General features: G+C 38.6%; 1 protein-coding gene across 3 annotated transcripts in view; it reads right to left on the reverse strand.

Moving 5' to 3' along the window:
- CPEB4 (cytoplasmic polyadenylation element binding protein 4) overlaps positions 1-15,884 on the reverse strand; it is a 64,412-nt gene that overhangs the window by 43,411 nt on the left and 5,117 nt on the right. For all 3 annotated transcript variants that reach the window (XM_077757287.1, XM_077757285.1, XM_077757284.1), the window contains exon 2: positions 1,121-1,202. In XM_077757287.1, coding sequence (XP_077613413.1) covers positions 1,121-1,202 — 82 coding nt within the window. The remainder of the gene's footprint in view (positions 1-1,120; positions 1,203-15,884) is intronic.

Consider the following 15,884-nt stretch of genomic DNA (forward strand, 5'->3'; position numbering starts at 1 on the left):
CTCAGAAGTTTGACTGCAGCAGTCATATAATCAACCAAACTTGCAGGAAAACCAGGCCGGGCGGGTCACCACTTAAAGTCACAGGCGGTCTTGCCACCTTTGACCCTAGTGCAAAGCTGTGTCTCTGGCACAAAGTAGGATCATAAACACTGAATGAATGAATGAATGAATGAACGGATGGATGGATGAATGAACGAACGAATAAATGAACAAGTAAATGGGATGACCGGATATATCAAACATTCCAAATTTCTTTAAAAAAAACAAGCAAAGAAACAAAACAACCAATGCTGCTGTAAAGTAAATGGACATTTGTGTGCAGAAAGTATTTTCTTTTGTGGGGTAGTTTTCACAAAATCAGAGCTGGCAGGGCCATTAGAGACTACCTAGTCTGGTAATTCTCAATCCTGGTTACCCATGAGCATCACATGACACTTAAAAAACTAACAGGCCAAGTCCCATCCCACACCTGGAATGGAGTCCTGGCATGTATATTTTATTTTTAAAGCTTACCCATTCTAAGTGCCTTACTTTAACAGAGAGGCTAAGCCTCTTATTATAAAGATGAAAAATTAAGGCCTATGCAAAATAAAATGTACTGTTCAAAATAACAGAGCCAGTCAGTAATGGAATTGAGAGCAGAATCCAGAAATAGCACTATTTTTTTCTTAGCCTAATCCATAAAAAAATAGTTCAATAATAAACCTTCATTTTATTGAAACTTGGCCATTTTTTTAAATGTGCAACTGGACCAAGACCTCTGTGTACATCTGAACTCTTACTAGTGTACAGTCACTGTCAAGAGCAGAGACACCGAGAGGGGTTTGAGATCCTGAGCACTCTTTGCCTCAGATATAAAAAAACGAAGGGTATGGTTCATGTTGTCCATTAAATTAGGGCTCTTGTAGTTATCTTAATTGGTATTGCAAAGGGCCTACGGTGGACACCCACCAAATATGTTTGATCTTTTTCACAAGAGAGGTACGTGCATAAAATTGATGGAACTGACCACCTACCAAATATGAACCCATAATATTTGCCATATTGCTCATGAGATTACATAGATAAAACAAATGTTTAACTATTCACTAAGATCAAATAGTTAGATTTTAAAAATTACCTTTAATGGAATCGTTTTCGGCTCGCATGATGTCAATGAGTGAACTCTCCAGTGAGTGCATGTCAAATGTTCTGGGGCGATCCTGCAAACACAAACAGGCACAAACCACTTTTAAAATAGCTTTTAATTACAAAAGGAGACAATAAGCTGCATCCAGTGGGACACGGAACAAAATGGGGCAATTTTACTCTCTCTGTGTGTAACGTACATTACCACCACATTTTATTTTTAATACTTCCAAAACATCAAAACCACCAAAGTACCCAGGGGTCAGCAAAGAGTGATTTCATTTCTAATAATTTCAATAGAAGCATTACTTTCACTAATAAAGGCAACTAACACCAATTTCCATGTCATCAACGACTTGAAACAAATGTAAAACTAAAAGTCATAATCTTTATCTGCCACTTAAGATTGCACTAAACATGGCAAAACTTTCCAAACTTATTCCAGCACTTCAGGTACCAAGCTGGCATTCAATAAGTAGATACTGCTACTGCATGGCCATATTCTTGTAACCTGGAGTTTGAAAATAGTTATCCAGTGTCTGTACGACCACTAAGTGGCAAAGCAGTCTTGATTTTGCTGCCATTAAAATTAAAGGGAAGACAGGGTATCAATAGTGTTGGTCTAGACCCCAGCTTAACAAAATGCACATCAAGAGTGGGTGAGAAATCTTTCAATATACAAGGAACCAACTATTCTGGCATTCTTCGGAGGGAAGATACTAGAGATAACTAAAATGAAAGGTTAGCCTGGCAAGTGACAAGTAGGAGATGAAAATATTCTAAAATTAAATTCTGAAAGGAAGCAGGAATACATGTTTTGGAATCACCTGAAGAATAAACAGGTGCACATACAGAGCAGAGCCAAGTGCAAGAGTATTATGGGAAAAGGGCTTCCAAAGGGATTCGACAAGCATGAGTCTATAACCCTCTCTTCAGCTTTATTTTTTCTTACATGAATTTTAAGTCAAAGCTCTGGCCTTTTAAAATAGTTCACCTGATTTTGTCCCCCACCCTTTTTTTTTTAAACTTGCTGAATCTCACTTTTCCTCTTTCCTACTCACTTCTAGAACCCTAAGACCGATAGAGCACGTTCTTCACTGAAGAGCATTTTTTGATCGACCTGGAATTTCTCCTCTGTCCTTCTGTAACACTACTTGCCCTACTTCCCTGCAATAGGGATCACCATCCACCGTGTAGATATTCAGAATGTTCACTGAATGAATTGTTTTATGATACCAATTTTTAAATGTTTATTTATCTATTTTGAGGGAGACAGAGAGACAGAGAGAGAGAGAGAGAGAGAGAATGCAGGCAGGAAGTGGCAGAGAGGAGAGAAAGAGAGACTTCCAAGCAGGCTCAGCTCCACCAGCTCAGAGCTCAATGTGGGGCTCAGACTCACAAACCATGAGATCACGGCCTGAGCTGAAATCCAGAGTCAGACTCTCACCCAACTGAGCCACCCAGGCACCCTGACACCAATTTCTTTACCTCTGCAACTTGAGGGGCTCGAGGACAGTTACATTTGGATATAATCCAATATTTAAAATACAGTATTAGAGGGTTGTTGTTTTTTTCCCCGTGGGGGTACAGAGGATGAAGTTGGGGATGGAGAGCAGAAGCCTTAACGTGCTATTCTGTTCTGACCTGGCACCACCCCCTCCAGAATACCTTTCCCACTTTTCTTCCCGAGTCTTTCCTTATCATCTTCATCCTCTCAGTATGGTCTACAGAGAAGCAGGAGGGCATGTGGCCAGGACTGGAATTTCTAGAGATTAGTGTCACCAAAAGGGAGACACTCTGTTTTTATCCTTCCTCATCTTCGGCACTGAATAAAATCAAAACTCTTATGGCCTATTCTTTTGGAAGCTAAGTGCATCTGAGGCATTACCTGAGAAAGAAGTTAAAACAAAATTCCACTATCTTATTCTACAGCTGCCAGATTTGTCCACTGTTCCGAAATCTATGAACCACACCTATAACTAGGCCATCCACTGTCTCTGCTATCTCCGATACAAAGCCAGTCTTGGAGGCAAGAATTCTCGGTGTCTGTTAACTTGCCTGTGTTGTCAGTTTCTCAAGGGCAGGAAGTATGTCTTATATCAAATGTTCCCAACGTATGCAACTCCAAAGGGTGACAGCATGCCAAGATATTCACCTCCTAAGCCCAAAGGACTGAGGCAGCAGGAACTTCCTAGCAGATGATCTCTGTTTCAAAATTATGTTTTCTATGTGTGCTGTGAGGTGAAACAGGTTGAGAAGCCTTGCCCTGGATTTCTTGTGTCACTACACCTCATACAGGACATGAAAGGTAGAAAGCACAAGTGTTTGCTAAAGCAATGAATAAATGAATGCCTTCAAGTAATTTTTAAATATTTAAAATGTTTCTTCCCTCCTATTTCCTTAACGTTTATTCTCACATTTTCCCTTTCCTGCTGTAGAACTGTAGGTTTTCTTTTGCCAAAATAGCTGTAATGGGTAGTGGGGTAGGAGGTGTTCAGTTTGTTTGTTTTTAATGCAACTAAAGCAGTAAGCAACCTTGTGAATTTCCAGAACTTGCATTTTGCCAATCACTGAATAACAAGATCACTGAAGAGAAGCAGCATGTTTTGGTTTATGACAGCTGTTTCCATTAAGTAAAGAAGCTTTCTGCGTCCAACTTCTGCCCAGGTCATGATCGCATGGTTCAGAGGTTCGAGTCCCACATTGGGCTCTGTGCTTCCAGCTTGGAGCCTGGAACCTCCTGTGGATTCTGTGTCTCCCTCTCTCTCTGCCCCTCCCCTGCTCAAGCTCTGTCTCTCTCTCTCTCTCAAAAATAAACAAACATTTAAAAATAAATAAAAATAAAATAAAGAAACTTCCTTTTGGGGCACCTGGGTGGCTTGGTCCATTAAGTATCTGACTTTGGCTCAGGTCATGATCTCATAGCTCAGGAGTTCCAGCCCCACATTGGGCTCTCTGCTGTCAGCGTGGAGCCTGCTTTGGATCCTCTATGTCCCTCTCTCTGCCCCTCCCCTGCTCGGGCTCCCTTTCACTCTCAAAAATAAATGAACATTTAAAAAAATATTTAAAAACGTATTTTAAAAAATAAGCTTCTTTTTAACCTATAAGTTTCTAAATGTGTTAACTGGAATTTACCCAAGCCATTTCATTACCTCCTCCCCCAGCATATTGCCTGAAACATAAAGATTTTTGCTAACATAACCGCTGACTTGTAACTGGTGGAATATATTCAAATCTAAATCCTAAAGGAAATTTTTAAATTTTCAGTAATGCTTTATGGGATTAAAAACAAGCCCTCTATCCTTTTTACACTAATACTAACTTTCATTTCTCACGACTTAAAAAAAATTTTGTTAACATTTATTCCATTTTGAGAGATGGAGACAGAACATGAGTGGGGGAGGGGCAGAGAGAGAGAGACACACAGAATCCGAAGCAGGCTCCAGGCTCTGAGCTGACAGCACAGAGCCTGATGTGGGACTCAAACCCATGAACCATGAGATCATGACCTGAGCTGAAGTCAGATGCTTAACTGACTAAGCCACCCAGGTGCTCCTCATTTCTCACAATTTAATACAAAATTAACATATACCATTCATTCCCAGGTTTTGGGGAAAAAAAAAAAAAAAAGATTACCAAATACCAATATATAAACTCTGATCAACTGGTATTGATTCTCAGATGCAGTGTGTTGAGAAGGATTTTCAGGCTCTGTGTGGATTCAAAAGGGAACAGTGTCTGGACAAACTGCAGATGGTTTAAGTGCAAGGTACAGACCCAATGGCATAATACCCACATTCTTGCCAACCCTGGACTAATATGTATTCTTTCCCACAGTCCAGCCTTATTACACTTATGATAAATGACTGCATCTGTATAACATTTTATTTGATTTGATGCGTTGGCAATTCAAAGGGTTCAAAAGCCATACATTTTGTCAAGTAATCATTCTGTTCTCAGAGACAGTCTAAAGTTTATCCTTCTAGATTTACTCCCTCTCGCTGATCTTTTCCATCCATTTTTAACCTCTAATTAAAATAAAAACAAAAGCTAAAATTTAAGTGTGCTACTAGGAAGTAGGTGGAGGAGTAGACACAAATAAATAAGCCCAAGGAATAAGCACAAACGATGCTGGTCTTCCTACCTGATAACCAAAGTATCAAAACAAGAGGGCTTTTTAAAAAAATTTTTTTTTAATAAAAAAAAATTTTTTATAGTTTATTTATTTTTGAGACAGAGAGACAGAGCATGAGTGGGGGAGGGGCAGAGAGCGGAAGACACAGAATCTGAAACAGGCTCCAGGCTCTGAGCTGTCAGCACAGAGCCTAATGTGGGACTCGAACCCACGAACCATGAGATCACAACCTGAGCCAAAGTCAGACGCTTAACCAACTGAGCCACCCAGGTGCCCCAAAACAAGAGCGCTTTGATTTCCCTATTTCGTTCTTTGATTTTATCTTTTTTGATTGCTAATTGGGCCAAATATCATAAACACTTATCTATTTTCTAAGATCCATTTCCCAGAAAGTAAACTAACTATAAAACAGAAACCTTGCTAGGTGACAGCTCTTCTACGTTGAACTTGAGCTGATAACCAAAATATGAACATCAATATAAATCAGTGGAATGAGCATCAGACACTAGGGCGCCCCAATGCCACCACTGGTGGGTCATGTGAGTTTGGGCACTTTTCATCTTTCAGACCTCTTTGCTGGTCTGAAAAGGGAAAACGTTTGATTAGATCTCTAACATACTCTTTTTAGCTCCAAAATATATTTGTATTCCAGATTTCTGACATCCTTAGTTTGTGCTCTTCCAAGATTTAGTTTAATTATACTGCTGATTACGGCAGAAAGCAAAAACGTAATGGAGAATGACTAATGAAAGCTCATCACTTTGCGGCCACCAAAAGGTGAGAGTCAATCACAGGTGAATAAGAAAATGAAGCTTAAGAGTCTTAGAAGGACAGTCATTACTTTTTCTTATGCTATACATAATATAAAACAAGCTTTTTAAATAAAAACATTTACTTAATTGAAAAATTTACTTAATTGAAAAATTTACTTTGTTGAAGGGGATGTCCTGATTTCAGATGAAAGGGCAAAGACTATCATAAAACAAAAAATGCCAGAAACCATATCATCACCAGTTTCTCTTGGCAGTCTAAAGGGAGGAAAGGTAGAAAAACAGAACAATCTTTTACTGAACACCTACTAAGTACCTGGCATTATTTTAAGTACTTTATTAATACTATTTTATTAATCCTCAAACCTTCTTATAAGTTAGATGGCATTATTCCTGTTTTCATGATAAAAACTAAGACTAAGGAAAATTCTGTTTATCGCACAGACAGGTTACTGCATAGTTCAGCAGCTTAGTCAGGATTCAAGCCTAAAATTGCCCTCCAAAGCAGGTGATAATTCCTTGGGTAAGGTAATGGCCAGGGCAGTCAAAGGGCCACACTAATTAAGACATACATTTGTACAGGGGTGCCTCGGTGGCTCAGTCAGTTAAGCGTCCAACTTTGGCTCAGGTCATGATCTCGCAGTTTGTGAGTTTGAGCCCCACGTCGGGCTCTGTGGCTGCCAGCTCAGAGCCTGGAGCCTGTTTCAGATCCTGTGTCTCCCTCTCTCTCTCTGCCCCCCCCTCCCCCACTCAGGCTCTCTCTCAAAAAAATAAACTTTAAAAAAGTTTTTTTAATAAAAAATAAAATAAAAGACATATATTTGTATGAGACTCTCTGCTGAAAAGGTCCAGGGAGCAGGAAGGTGATGGCAAGTGTCCAGCCAATAGCAGGGACTCAAATACTTCTCAATAAATATTTAAATAAACAAAATGTATAAGAGTATGTATAAGAGTAATATAGGATTATATCAGTGGTACCAAAAAGATAAGAAAAGAGGCCTTATCTTCCTTCTTTCTGTTGAGGTGACAAATAGAAGTGGCACACAAATTGGAAATCTATCACAAATGCCTCTCTAGGTTATCTACCGCCAACCACAGGAGCAGAAGTGTTAGTTAACAGTAGTAACAACACGACTAATAATAGCAGCTAACATTCATCAAGCTCTAATGCTTTACGTGTATGATCTTCTTTATTCCTCACAAAAGTCCTGTACAAGAGGTATGTTCAGTAATTATCCCTTTTCACAGATGAAGAAATGGAAATTCAGAGTCATTAAATAAATAAATCAGTGTAAGGTAAGCGGAGGGGCAGAACTTGAACCCAGGCCTTCTGACTCTAGAGCATGTGAGCTTAGTAATCACGAACAAAAATAGAAGAGTACAATTATTTTCAAGGCTCAGCAAAGCAAACTTGACTCCAATACTTAGACTTCATTTTATTCTGTAATCCTAATTGTTTACAATATAACACTATAATGTATAACAATTGTATAACAATATAACAATAAACACTCTATTGTTCTATTGTATAATAATATAACAACATATATCTATTGTATAACAATATAACAATATATATCGAGTTGCATGTTAGTAACTGGTTGGTTTCAGTTTCTGTCATCTCTATTTCACAGGGCAATTTCTAAAGGAAAAAACCATACAAGCTAATATGAAGATCAAAGTTGATAAAGAATAATATTCTGCTAAAACAAATTAGTATTTCAAAGTGCAGGACGCGTCCTTTTAACTTACACCTAAGTAATCCTGACTGCCATGGCAAAATGGGAAGCCTTACATCAGCAAATAACTGATGACGTGGCTGTTCATAACACTCCAGCAGTCGCCAAAAGAAACACATGAACCTGTTGGTCTATTACCACAGGAAGAACAACTAGACTGCAATTATACCCCAAACCAAAATCATCATTTGTGGCTTCCTTTTTTTTTTTTTTTTTTTTTNACGCTTGAGAGTGTATCAGAATCATCTGGAGGTCTTGTCAAAACATAGATTGCAAGGTCCACCCACAAAGTATCTCATTCAGTAGGTCTGGGTAGGATCCAAGAAGTGACATTTCTAATAAGTTTCTAAGTGAAGCCAGGGACCACACTTTGAGTAGCACAGAGTTAAGCAATTACGTTCAACAGGTTCACTTCCTTGGATACTTCGGGTTGTGTCTGCGCTTACATCCTGGCTGACTGGCTGTGATACAGTCCAGCCTAAATGTTCTACATCAGCCATTTTAAGGTCTCTGTAATAAAGGCAAAGAGCTTTGCTCTCAGAACCCAAAACACAGTCCACTCCAAGCTCCAAGATGCCTAACTTGGAAAAAGATGACAATCAAGTTCAATTTCAACAAATCAACCACCATGACCATTCTATTACTGGTTCTTGTCGTTTCATACTTGAGTTAGCATGTTTTGGCATTTCTAGACTTGGGATCTAAAACACAAGAAGTACTTAATTGAATTTAGCCACATTATTAAGAGCCAAGGCCAAAAGTCGGCTACTCCTCCCTTTACTCACTCTCTCCCGGTAAAGACAGACATTACTGGGATCATCACTTCCCAGACAGCTCTGTATCTATATCAGCCGATGGAAGTTTCTCTTTCTGGCTTAAACTTTCCCTAGTGAAGAAGGGAAAAGAAAATATTTGGGTTTGAAAGGAAAGCCTATGCCAGTAGTTCAGCTGCCAAAATAAATAGGAAGTCTGAGATGCCAGTAGAGCCCATAATTAATCAAAGGTACTATGGGAGTTTTAATCCAAGATTTGCCAAGATGTGAATGTTCTTCTTGGATTAAATAATGTAAGCCCACAGGCATCACAAAAAACTACAAAGTCAACTTTCATGAGTCCACTTCCAGATGACCCTCACATCCCTGTGCAGAAACAAGTCCCTTTTTCCCATCCCCCTAACATGCTGCCATTCCCCATGACTCTGACAAAGTTCCATCATAGCCACCACCCCCTCCAGTGGACTGTGAGCGCCACTCATCTACACGGCCACAGGCATGCTGCGTAATGTGCAGCGTGCTACAAGTCCTTCATCACTGTCACCACCATTGTTAAAGGGGCCACCGTGTTCCTCCTGGTTTGGTGTTGTGCATCTTATGTGAGTTATGTGTGATACACATACATCAGTTCCTCGCAACCATCACACAAAGTGCATACGATTATCATCCCCATTTTAAGTAAATGATATGCTCTAAGAAGTTAGCCAATCACTCTCCAAGTCACACAGTAAGTGGTAGAGGCTGACATTGGAGTAGAAGCTTAGAAAAAGTGGGCCGTTTAAGTAAGCCTCATCATGACCTAGAGATTTCGATGTGTAAACACCCAGCAGGTATGACGTCCTTCACTGTACACAGAGCCCGAATGCAGAGAACAAGTGTCAGAGGTCAAAGTCAAAGAGGTAATTACCTACAGTAGAAGAAACCATACTCAGTATCATCTCATATTTCTTCCTATGTTTCCTCTTCCGTCAGTACTTTCTCATTATGGTCGCTTAATAATTAAGGCAGACTCTTAAGAGAGCGTAGGCTACCAAATGCTCCCTATAAAAAACTATAACTAAGTGAATGAATGTCTTTGGTGTATTATCCTGACCGGATCAATAGCTCCATTTGCTCCCATGTGAACTGATGAATCAGATCTCTTTTCTCCAGAAAGCTTTTGAGAAAAAAAATTGTATTCCACCTTCACTAAATAAACCACACTCATTTTGAGCATTAGAGATCCTTGAAATGGTAAACGTGTCTTGTCACCACTTAACTGAATTCAAAAAATAAGCTGCCGCTCCAGACTTGATTAGTCAGTTCCTGGACCAACAGACCCCTTCTTGTTGACGATTTGTTCATTCTCACCTTGCCTGGCAGAGAGACATAATGGAAATCTATTCTAAGACCTGCGTTTCAATGACCACTTACTAGACAAGTGATCTTGATGCTGCCGAACCTTGGTTTCATCAGCAAAATGAGGATAATGCCTCCCTTATAAAATCGTGGTGAGAAAAAAGATAAGGCATCTGACAGACTGTGCAGAATGCCCTGTAGTTAGTAGACCTATTCAATAAACACTCCTTCTGCCCCTTCTCTCTCTAGTGAAATGGCGAAAGAGCCTGAAATTAACATACTAAGTTAGGAATTGTTATATCTGAATAATTCAGCTGTTTGGGGCTATTCCCTGTAGCCCATTTTCATAGGAAAATGAAATAGAAAAAAAACCCTATTTCTCCTACTTAATAACCTACTCAGGGCAAGAAGTCACTAGTTTAAGGAAAATGGATAAATACTACTAAAACCCAACCCTAAGGAATGAAGTCATTTAGTCCCTTCTGGCCCTTCCTCTGCCTTTGCCTGCTTCCTGGCTATCAGAGTTCCTCTGCTCCATGTCTGCTGGGCCTGATCAGGGCCCAGAGTCAGCAGAGGAAATGGTGACCCAGACGCACAATCTTTATTCCTAAACTGAGGCTTGTGTCCTATAACCCATGACATCTTCTTTGTGAACCCTGAGAGCAATGTCAAAACGCAGCCTTGAGCCCAGTGTCTGCTTTTCTGGGCCCTCACAATTCCCACTCCCATACCCTTAGCTCTCCACAGCATCCTGAGCACGAGGTACTTCTAAACACGCAGGAACAGAGAGGCCCCAGACTCTATACCTCACGGAGCATGCCCACCTTGGTCATGCGCTCCCAGCGTACAGACCATTAAAGGTATCAAACATCTGCAAGTTGAAAGACAGCAAGGCGTGAAAAAAATCTGATGCAGTCCAAAGTCCATCAAGAGACCCCAAATCTCTAAATTCTCCTTAAAAAAACAAAAACGGACAAACAAAACCACAACCCCAAAGCTCCCAGTCCTGTCCTGTTCCCTCTCCTTCCAGGGATCCTTCCCTCAAGTCCACAGAGGCCTGAACCTAGGGGAAGAATAAGGTGGAGAGAAGAAAACTAGACCGTCTTCTCACAAATTCTCGATCACCAATTGATGTTTTGGCATTTTTGTTGGATCTCTCCCCCCACCTTTTTCTTTTTTTTCTGATGGCCAAGTGACCACCAACACCCTTCTCTGCCCAGAAGGGAGGAAATGAAGCCAGCAGTGATTTCCTTAGAGATGAGCACCAGCTTGGTGAAGCAAGTTGGGCAGGTGCAACAGAAATGTGGGCCTTGCTTCAGTTTCTCACTTTCTTTTCTTTAAAATACCTAGGAAATGTTGTTTTTATGGGGGGTGGGGGAGAAGACTCCTAATCTTCTAGAGACCCATACTAAAGCATTTACGGTTGAAATGACACTCTAGCTGGGAACTACTTTAAAAGAACATGAATGGGGAGAGAGGTAGGAAGAAGATACAGGAGACTGTTGAGGGGATCATTGTTAAAGCCAGACGACACATACATGGGGGTCTGCTATACTATTTTGTCTACTATTGGCTATGCTAAATTCTTTTCCTAATAAAAAATTTAGAAGTCATGAGGGAGAACACTTTGCCAAAATAGGGACCAAAGAAGTCACTAATTTTTTTAGCAGTGTTCCAGAAAGTGAGAACACCATCTAACCTGATTTCCACTATTTTTTAAGTACGGTGACCTTATTTTAAAAAATTGTAGTTGGGTTTATGAAACTCTTCTTTAAAATTCAGCTCAAATTAGCACACACAAGTTATACAATGGTTTTCATATTTTAGGAATACATGCTATTTGCAAGACTTTGAATTAATATCTTTCTTTTTTTTTTTTAATTTTTAATTTAGTTTTGAGACAGAGAGAGACAGAGCATGAGCAGGGGGAGGGGCAGAGAGTGAGGGAGACACAGAATCCAAAGCAGGCTCCAGGCTCTGAGCACAGAGCCCAATGCAGGGCTTGAACTCACGAACTGTGAGATCATGACCGGAGCTGAAGTTGTACGCTTAACCAACTGAACCCAGCCCCTTGAATTAATATTTCTATGTGATGACCTATCAGAACAAATGAGAAAATGAAGGATCAGGAAGGTTGAGTAGCATTCCCTAGGTCATATGGTTAGTAAGTGGCAGGGCCATATTTGGAACCCAGTTCTGACTTCCATACTATAATTAGGAGATTTTTCGGTGAAGGAACATTCTTATGTTGACTTTTTTTTTTTTAAGGTTCTTACAGATGTAAAATGACAACAGCTATTTTACTGACCAGCACTTGGGCACTCAATGAGTTCCTCAAAAACACCTGGCAGAACTACTATTAAAAGTGTGTTATATAATATTTAAATATAAGTGTGGCTTCAAAAGGTGTAATGCTATAACTTAGGCTAGATCTATAAAAAAAAAAATAATGACTGGGATATTTCTGGTAAACATTCAGCAAACGTAAATTGCCCAATCTAAATACTCTACAGTATGAGAAGTACGTGTACAGCTTAAGACTTTGAACTTTATTTTAATTCAGTTTGAAAACATGAGAGAGGACCTAGAAGTGGCTGATGGAGTTTTTTCCTTTACAAGTCACGAGGCCTGAATTCTGTTACCCACAAGTTAAAGTTTGCCATTTGTAGTATCATTTTGCCACAGCCCTTAAATAAGCACATGTTGCATACAAGCATACAAGTATACATTTATAAATGTGACCATTAATAAAATATTTGAAAATGCCATTTACACACTCTTTTGGTTATATCTAGAGTTGGATCTCTTAATTTGCCTTAGGGTTTAAAATAATGGCTCATGGAAGGGCGCCTGGATGGCTCAGTCAGTTAAGCGTCTGACTTTGGCTCAGGTCATGATCGGGTGGTTCTTGAGTTCAAGCCCCACGTGGGGCTCCGTGCTAACAGCTCAGGGCCTAGAGCCTGCTTTGGATTCTGTGTCTTTGTCTCTCTCTGCCCCTCCTCCACTTTCTCTCGCTCTCAAAAAGACATAAACATTAAAAAAATTAAAACAGCTCATGGATTAAAATGACATGAAACTATCAATTGCTAACTTATTTACAATGAGATTTTTAAAAAGTATGTTTAGTATCATTCAAGGACTAGCACAGATCAGAAATAAATTATAAATCAAACCAAAACAACTTTTATGAGGTATCTAGTCTTGTCCCTGATCTATAACATAGGAGGTACTCATTAAATACATGCTAAATAAATTAAAATATACAAGACAAAACTGAATTCCAGGATAAAAGCTAAAACATACCCAGCTCAAATCTATAGTACCCTTTCTTATCTCTTACCAAAAAAACCACAAATTCTCCTTTGAAACAGTCTCCCTTAATGTAGACAAAGGCAATGAAATGTTCTAAATTTCTTTAACTATAGGTAAAATCTTTCAAAATACTGAAAGATACAGTCTGCCAATACTAATGAAATTTTAGGCATATACACAATGATAAAACTTCTCAAGAAAACTGATAATTCTGCTAAATGTTTTATCTGTCCTGGTTTGCAACTAGCTCATTCAAAAGGAATAAAATACAAATAATATGTATATGATAAGATAGGCAACACAAAGGACTGTTGAAAATCTTTTACAGATACCATAATTGTAAGTAATTTCATTGTTTTACAAATTTTAGAGAGCCATACTTTAAAAAAAAATTTAAGCTACCTACTATGGCCACATACTTAAGGTACCCCGCAATAACCCTTAACTCTTGGGTATTATTATCTTGGATGAGGTTTTATCTTCCTTAATTTAAGCGATTTGCTCAAGGTCACACAGCTCATTAGAGTGCAGGGTCAAAGTCCAGTTTGCTAGGAACCAGAGCCTAGGTGTCACTCTACTCCATGTTCGTTTGGCCTCCTAAAATAGGCTTTCTTGGTACTTTTTCAAGTTTCACCTTCAAAAACTGATTTAAAAGAAGACTGTACCTTTATCTTTCTATCTACTAAGAATTTTTGGAAACCAAGAAAGTGGAACTCCTTGTGTTTCAATGATATAAAATGTAATGCAGACCTATACTAATTTTGGAGTTAAAAAATTACATATCACTATAAATTTATCCTGGTAAAAATATACTTTAATTTCTGCAGGAACAATTTCCTTTGAACAATTAAATAATAAGTGAGTTCGTCAGGAAATATTAAAATGAATGCTCACGTTATGGGCTCCCTGCCTTAAAAAGAGACGCATTATACCCATTAGCTTATCTGTGATGGGACCAAAAACTGAAATACAATGTAGTCCTGAAAATATGTGATAACGGATCTTCAAGCTTCTTTTCCTTACGGCAAGATAAAGTTACTAAAAAATAAATCGAGGCTGCTAAGTTTAAATGAGGCATATGTTAACTTTAAGAATACTTTTCCATTTCTTTCTCGTAAACACCAACAAGAATTATTCTCAAAAGCATCAACCCATGAACTAAGGCCATCTTTCCAGCTGCAGCTATCGCAACAACCAAGTTCACTAGGCTTGCTACAAACAGGTTTTTCCTGAAAGCTGTGGAACAATGTGTTGACCGTACTCCATGGCTTCTGTGAGGACAACAAAAAATGATTTAAAAAAAAACCCCTCTACCCTGCCCAAGTTTTGATTTCATTAGAAAGGCAATTAAACTTAGTTGAAAGGCTTTCTACAAAAAGGCATAAAATTGTATCCCAAAGTTTTGCCAGTTTCTCAGTTCTGCTGGAGCCCAAACAATCCAACCCATACGTTACAGTTTAAAAATTAATTTTCCTTCTTCTAATAGAAAGAAATAGAAAGTAAAAGAAAATGCTTCCTATACAAAGATCCCTCCCAGGATGCTATGAAGAAACCAAAACTGTAATGAGGTTGCACTTAGACAACTGTAATAATTCACCATGACTTTCAGAAGTGAAGCAATGTACTAACTTTCTGTTTTCAAATATAAGATGCCATATATAATTTTAAGGATCAATAAACTGACAACACAAGCAGAGTTATTAAGGTGACATGAATTACTTGCCTGGTTAAGACAACTGAACAAACCCACGGTGACTGCATATCAAGAGCAAATGGGGGGCTCTAACTCCCAAAATGTCTCCCTATCAAGTTTTAGGATGGCCTTTGGGAAAGATTTTGTGCCCCCTTGACCTTTTTTATTAATTAATTAATTAATTATTGCCTACTTCCCGGTATTTAGCTAATGGAGGTGTGAGTGTAACTGAGTTGAAGATAAGGGAGTATCAGAATATAAACTATACAATTCTCCTTTACTTTCCTGTAAGGACAGAAGATCTAGGCACCTCTCCAAAGAAGTGCTGTATTCAAATATAATTATTGGCAAGTGCCCTGATATATTATTTGGTTTGGACACTGGAATTCCAGGATGTGTCTGGCAGGACACGGAAGATTTTTTTTTCTCCTCCTTAACGTAAAGGTCAAATCACGCCTTTAATCACATGAATATGGACCTTGCTTCTTCACTTTAAAATTGGGACAATAAAAACAAACCTCATAGGATTGAGAAACCCTATGCCACTGCCTGGTACATAGAATATGTACTAAAAATAAGCAAAGAATTTTGACTTGAATATTATCTAAGTTTAACATTTTACAGTTGCTAAGTATGTGCTATTCTTTTCCACATTCAAAACTTTAACTATAATCATGTTTTGATTAGCATGTATCAATCATTCAAACTATAAAATTTTCCCTCTTACTTACTTCTAGAAGGCATTCTCCCCCAACACCTATATTACGTTTATGTGAAGAAGCACTGTAGTATATTGGTTAAAAGCCAAATCTTGTGTCTGAATACTAATAATAATTTCTACCTCATAGGATTGTTGAATTAATTAAATGAGTTAATCTATGTAAAAACTGAATATCATAACTATGTTAGCTATTATTATGTTAATTATATAATATATATAATTATATTATGTATATTAATTTGGTATCTGAACACAGGATTTGAAGCATGTCATTT

The sequence above is a fragment of the Crocuta crocuta genome, unplaced genomic scaffold (genome assembly GCF_008692635.1).
Source record: "Crocuta crocuta isolate KB4526 unplaced genomic scaffold, BGI_CrCroc_1.0 scaffold131, whole genome shotgun sequence".
Lineage (NCBI taxonomy): Eukaryota > Metazoa > Chordata > Mammalia > Carnivora > Hyaenidae > Crocuta > Crocuta crocuta.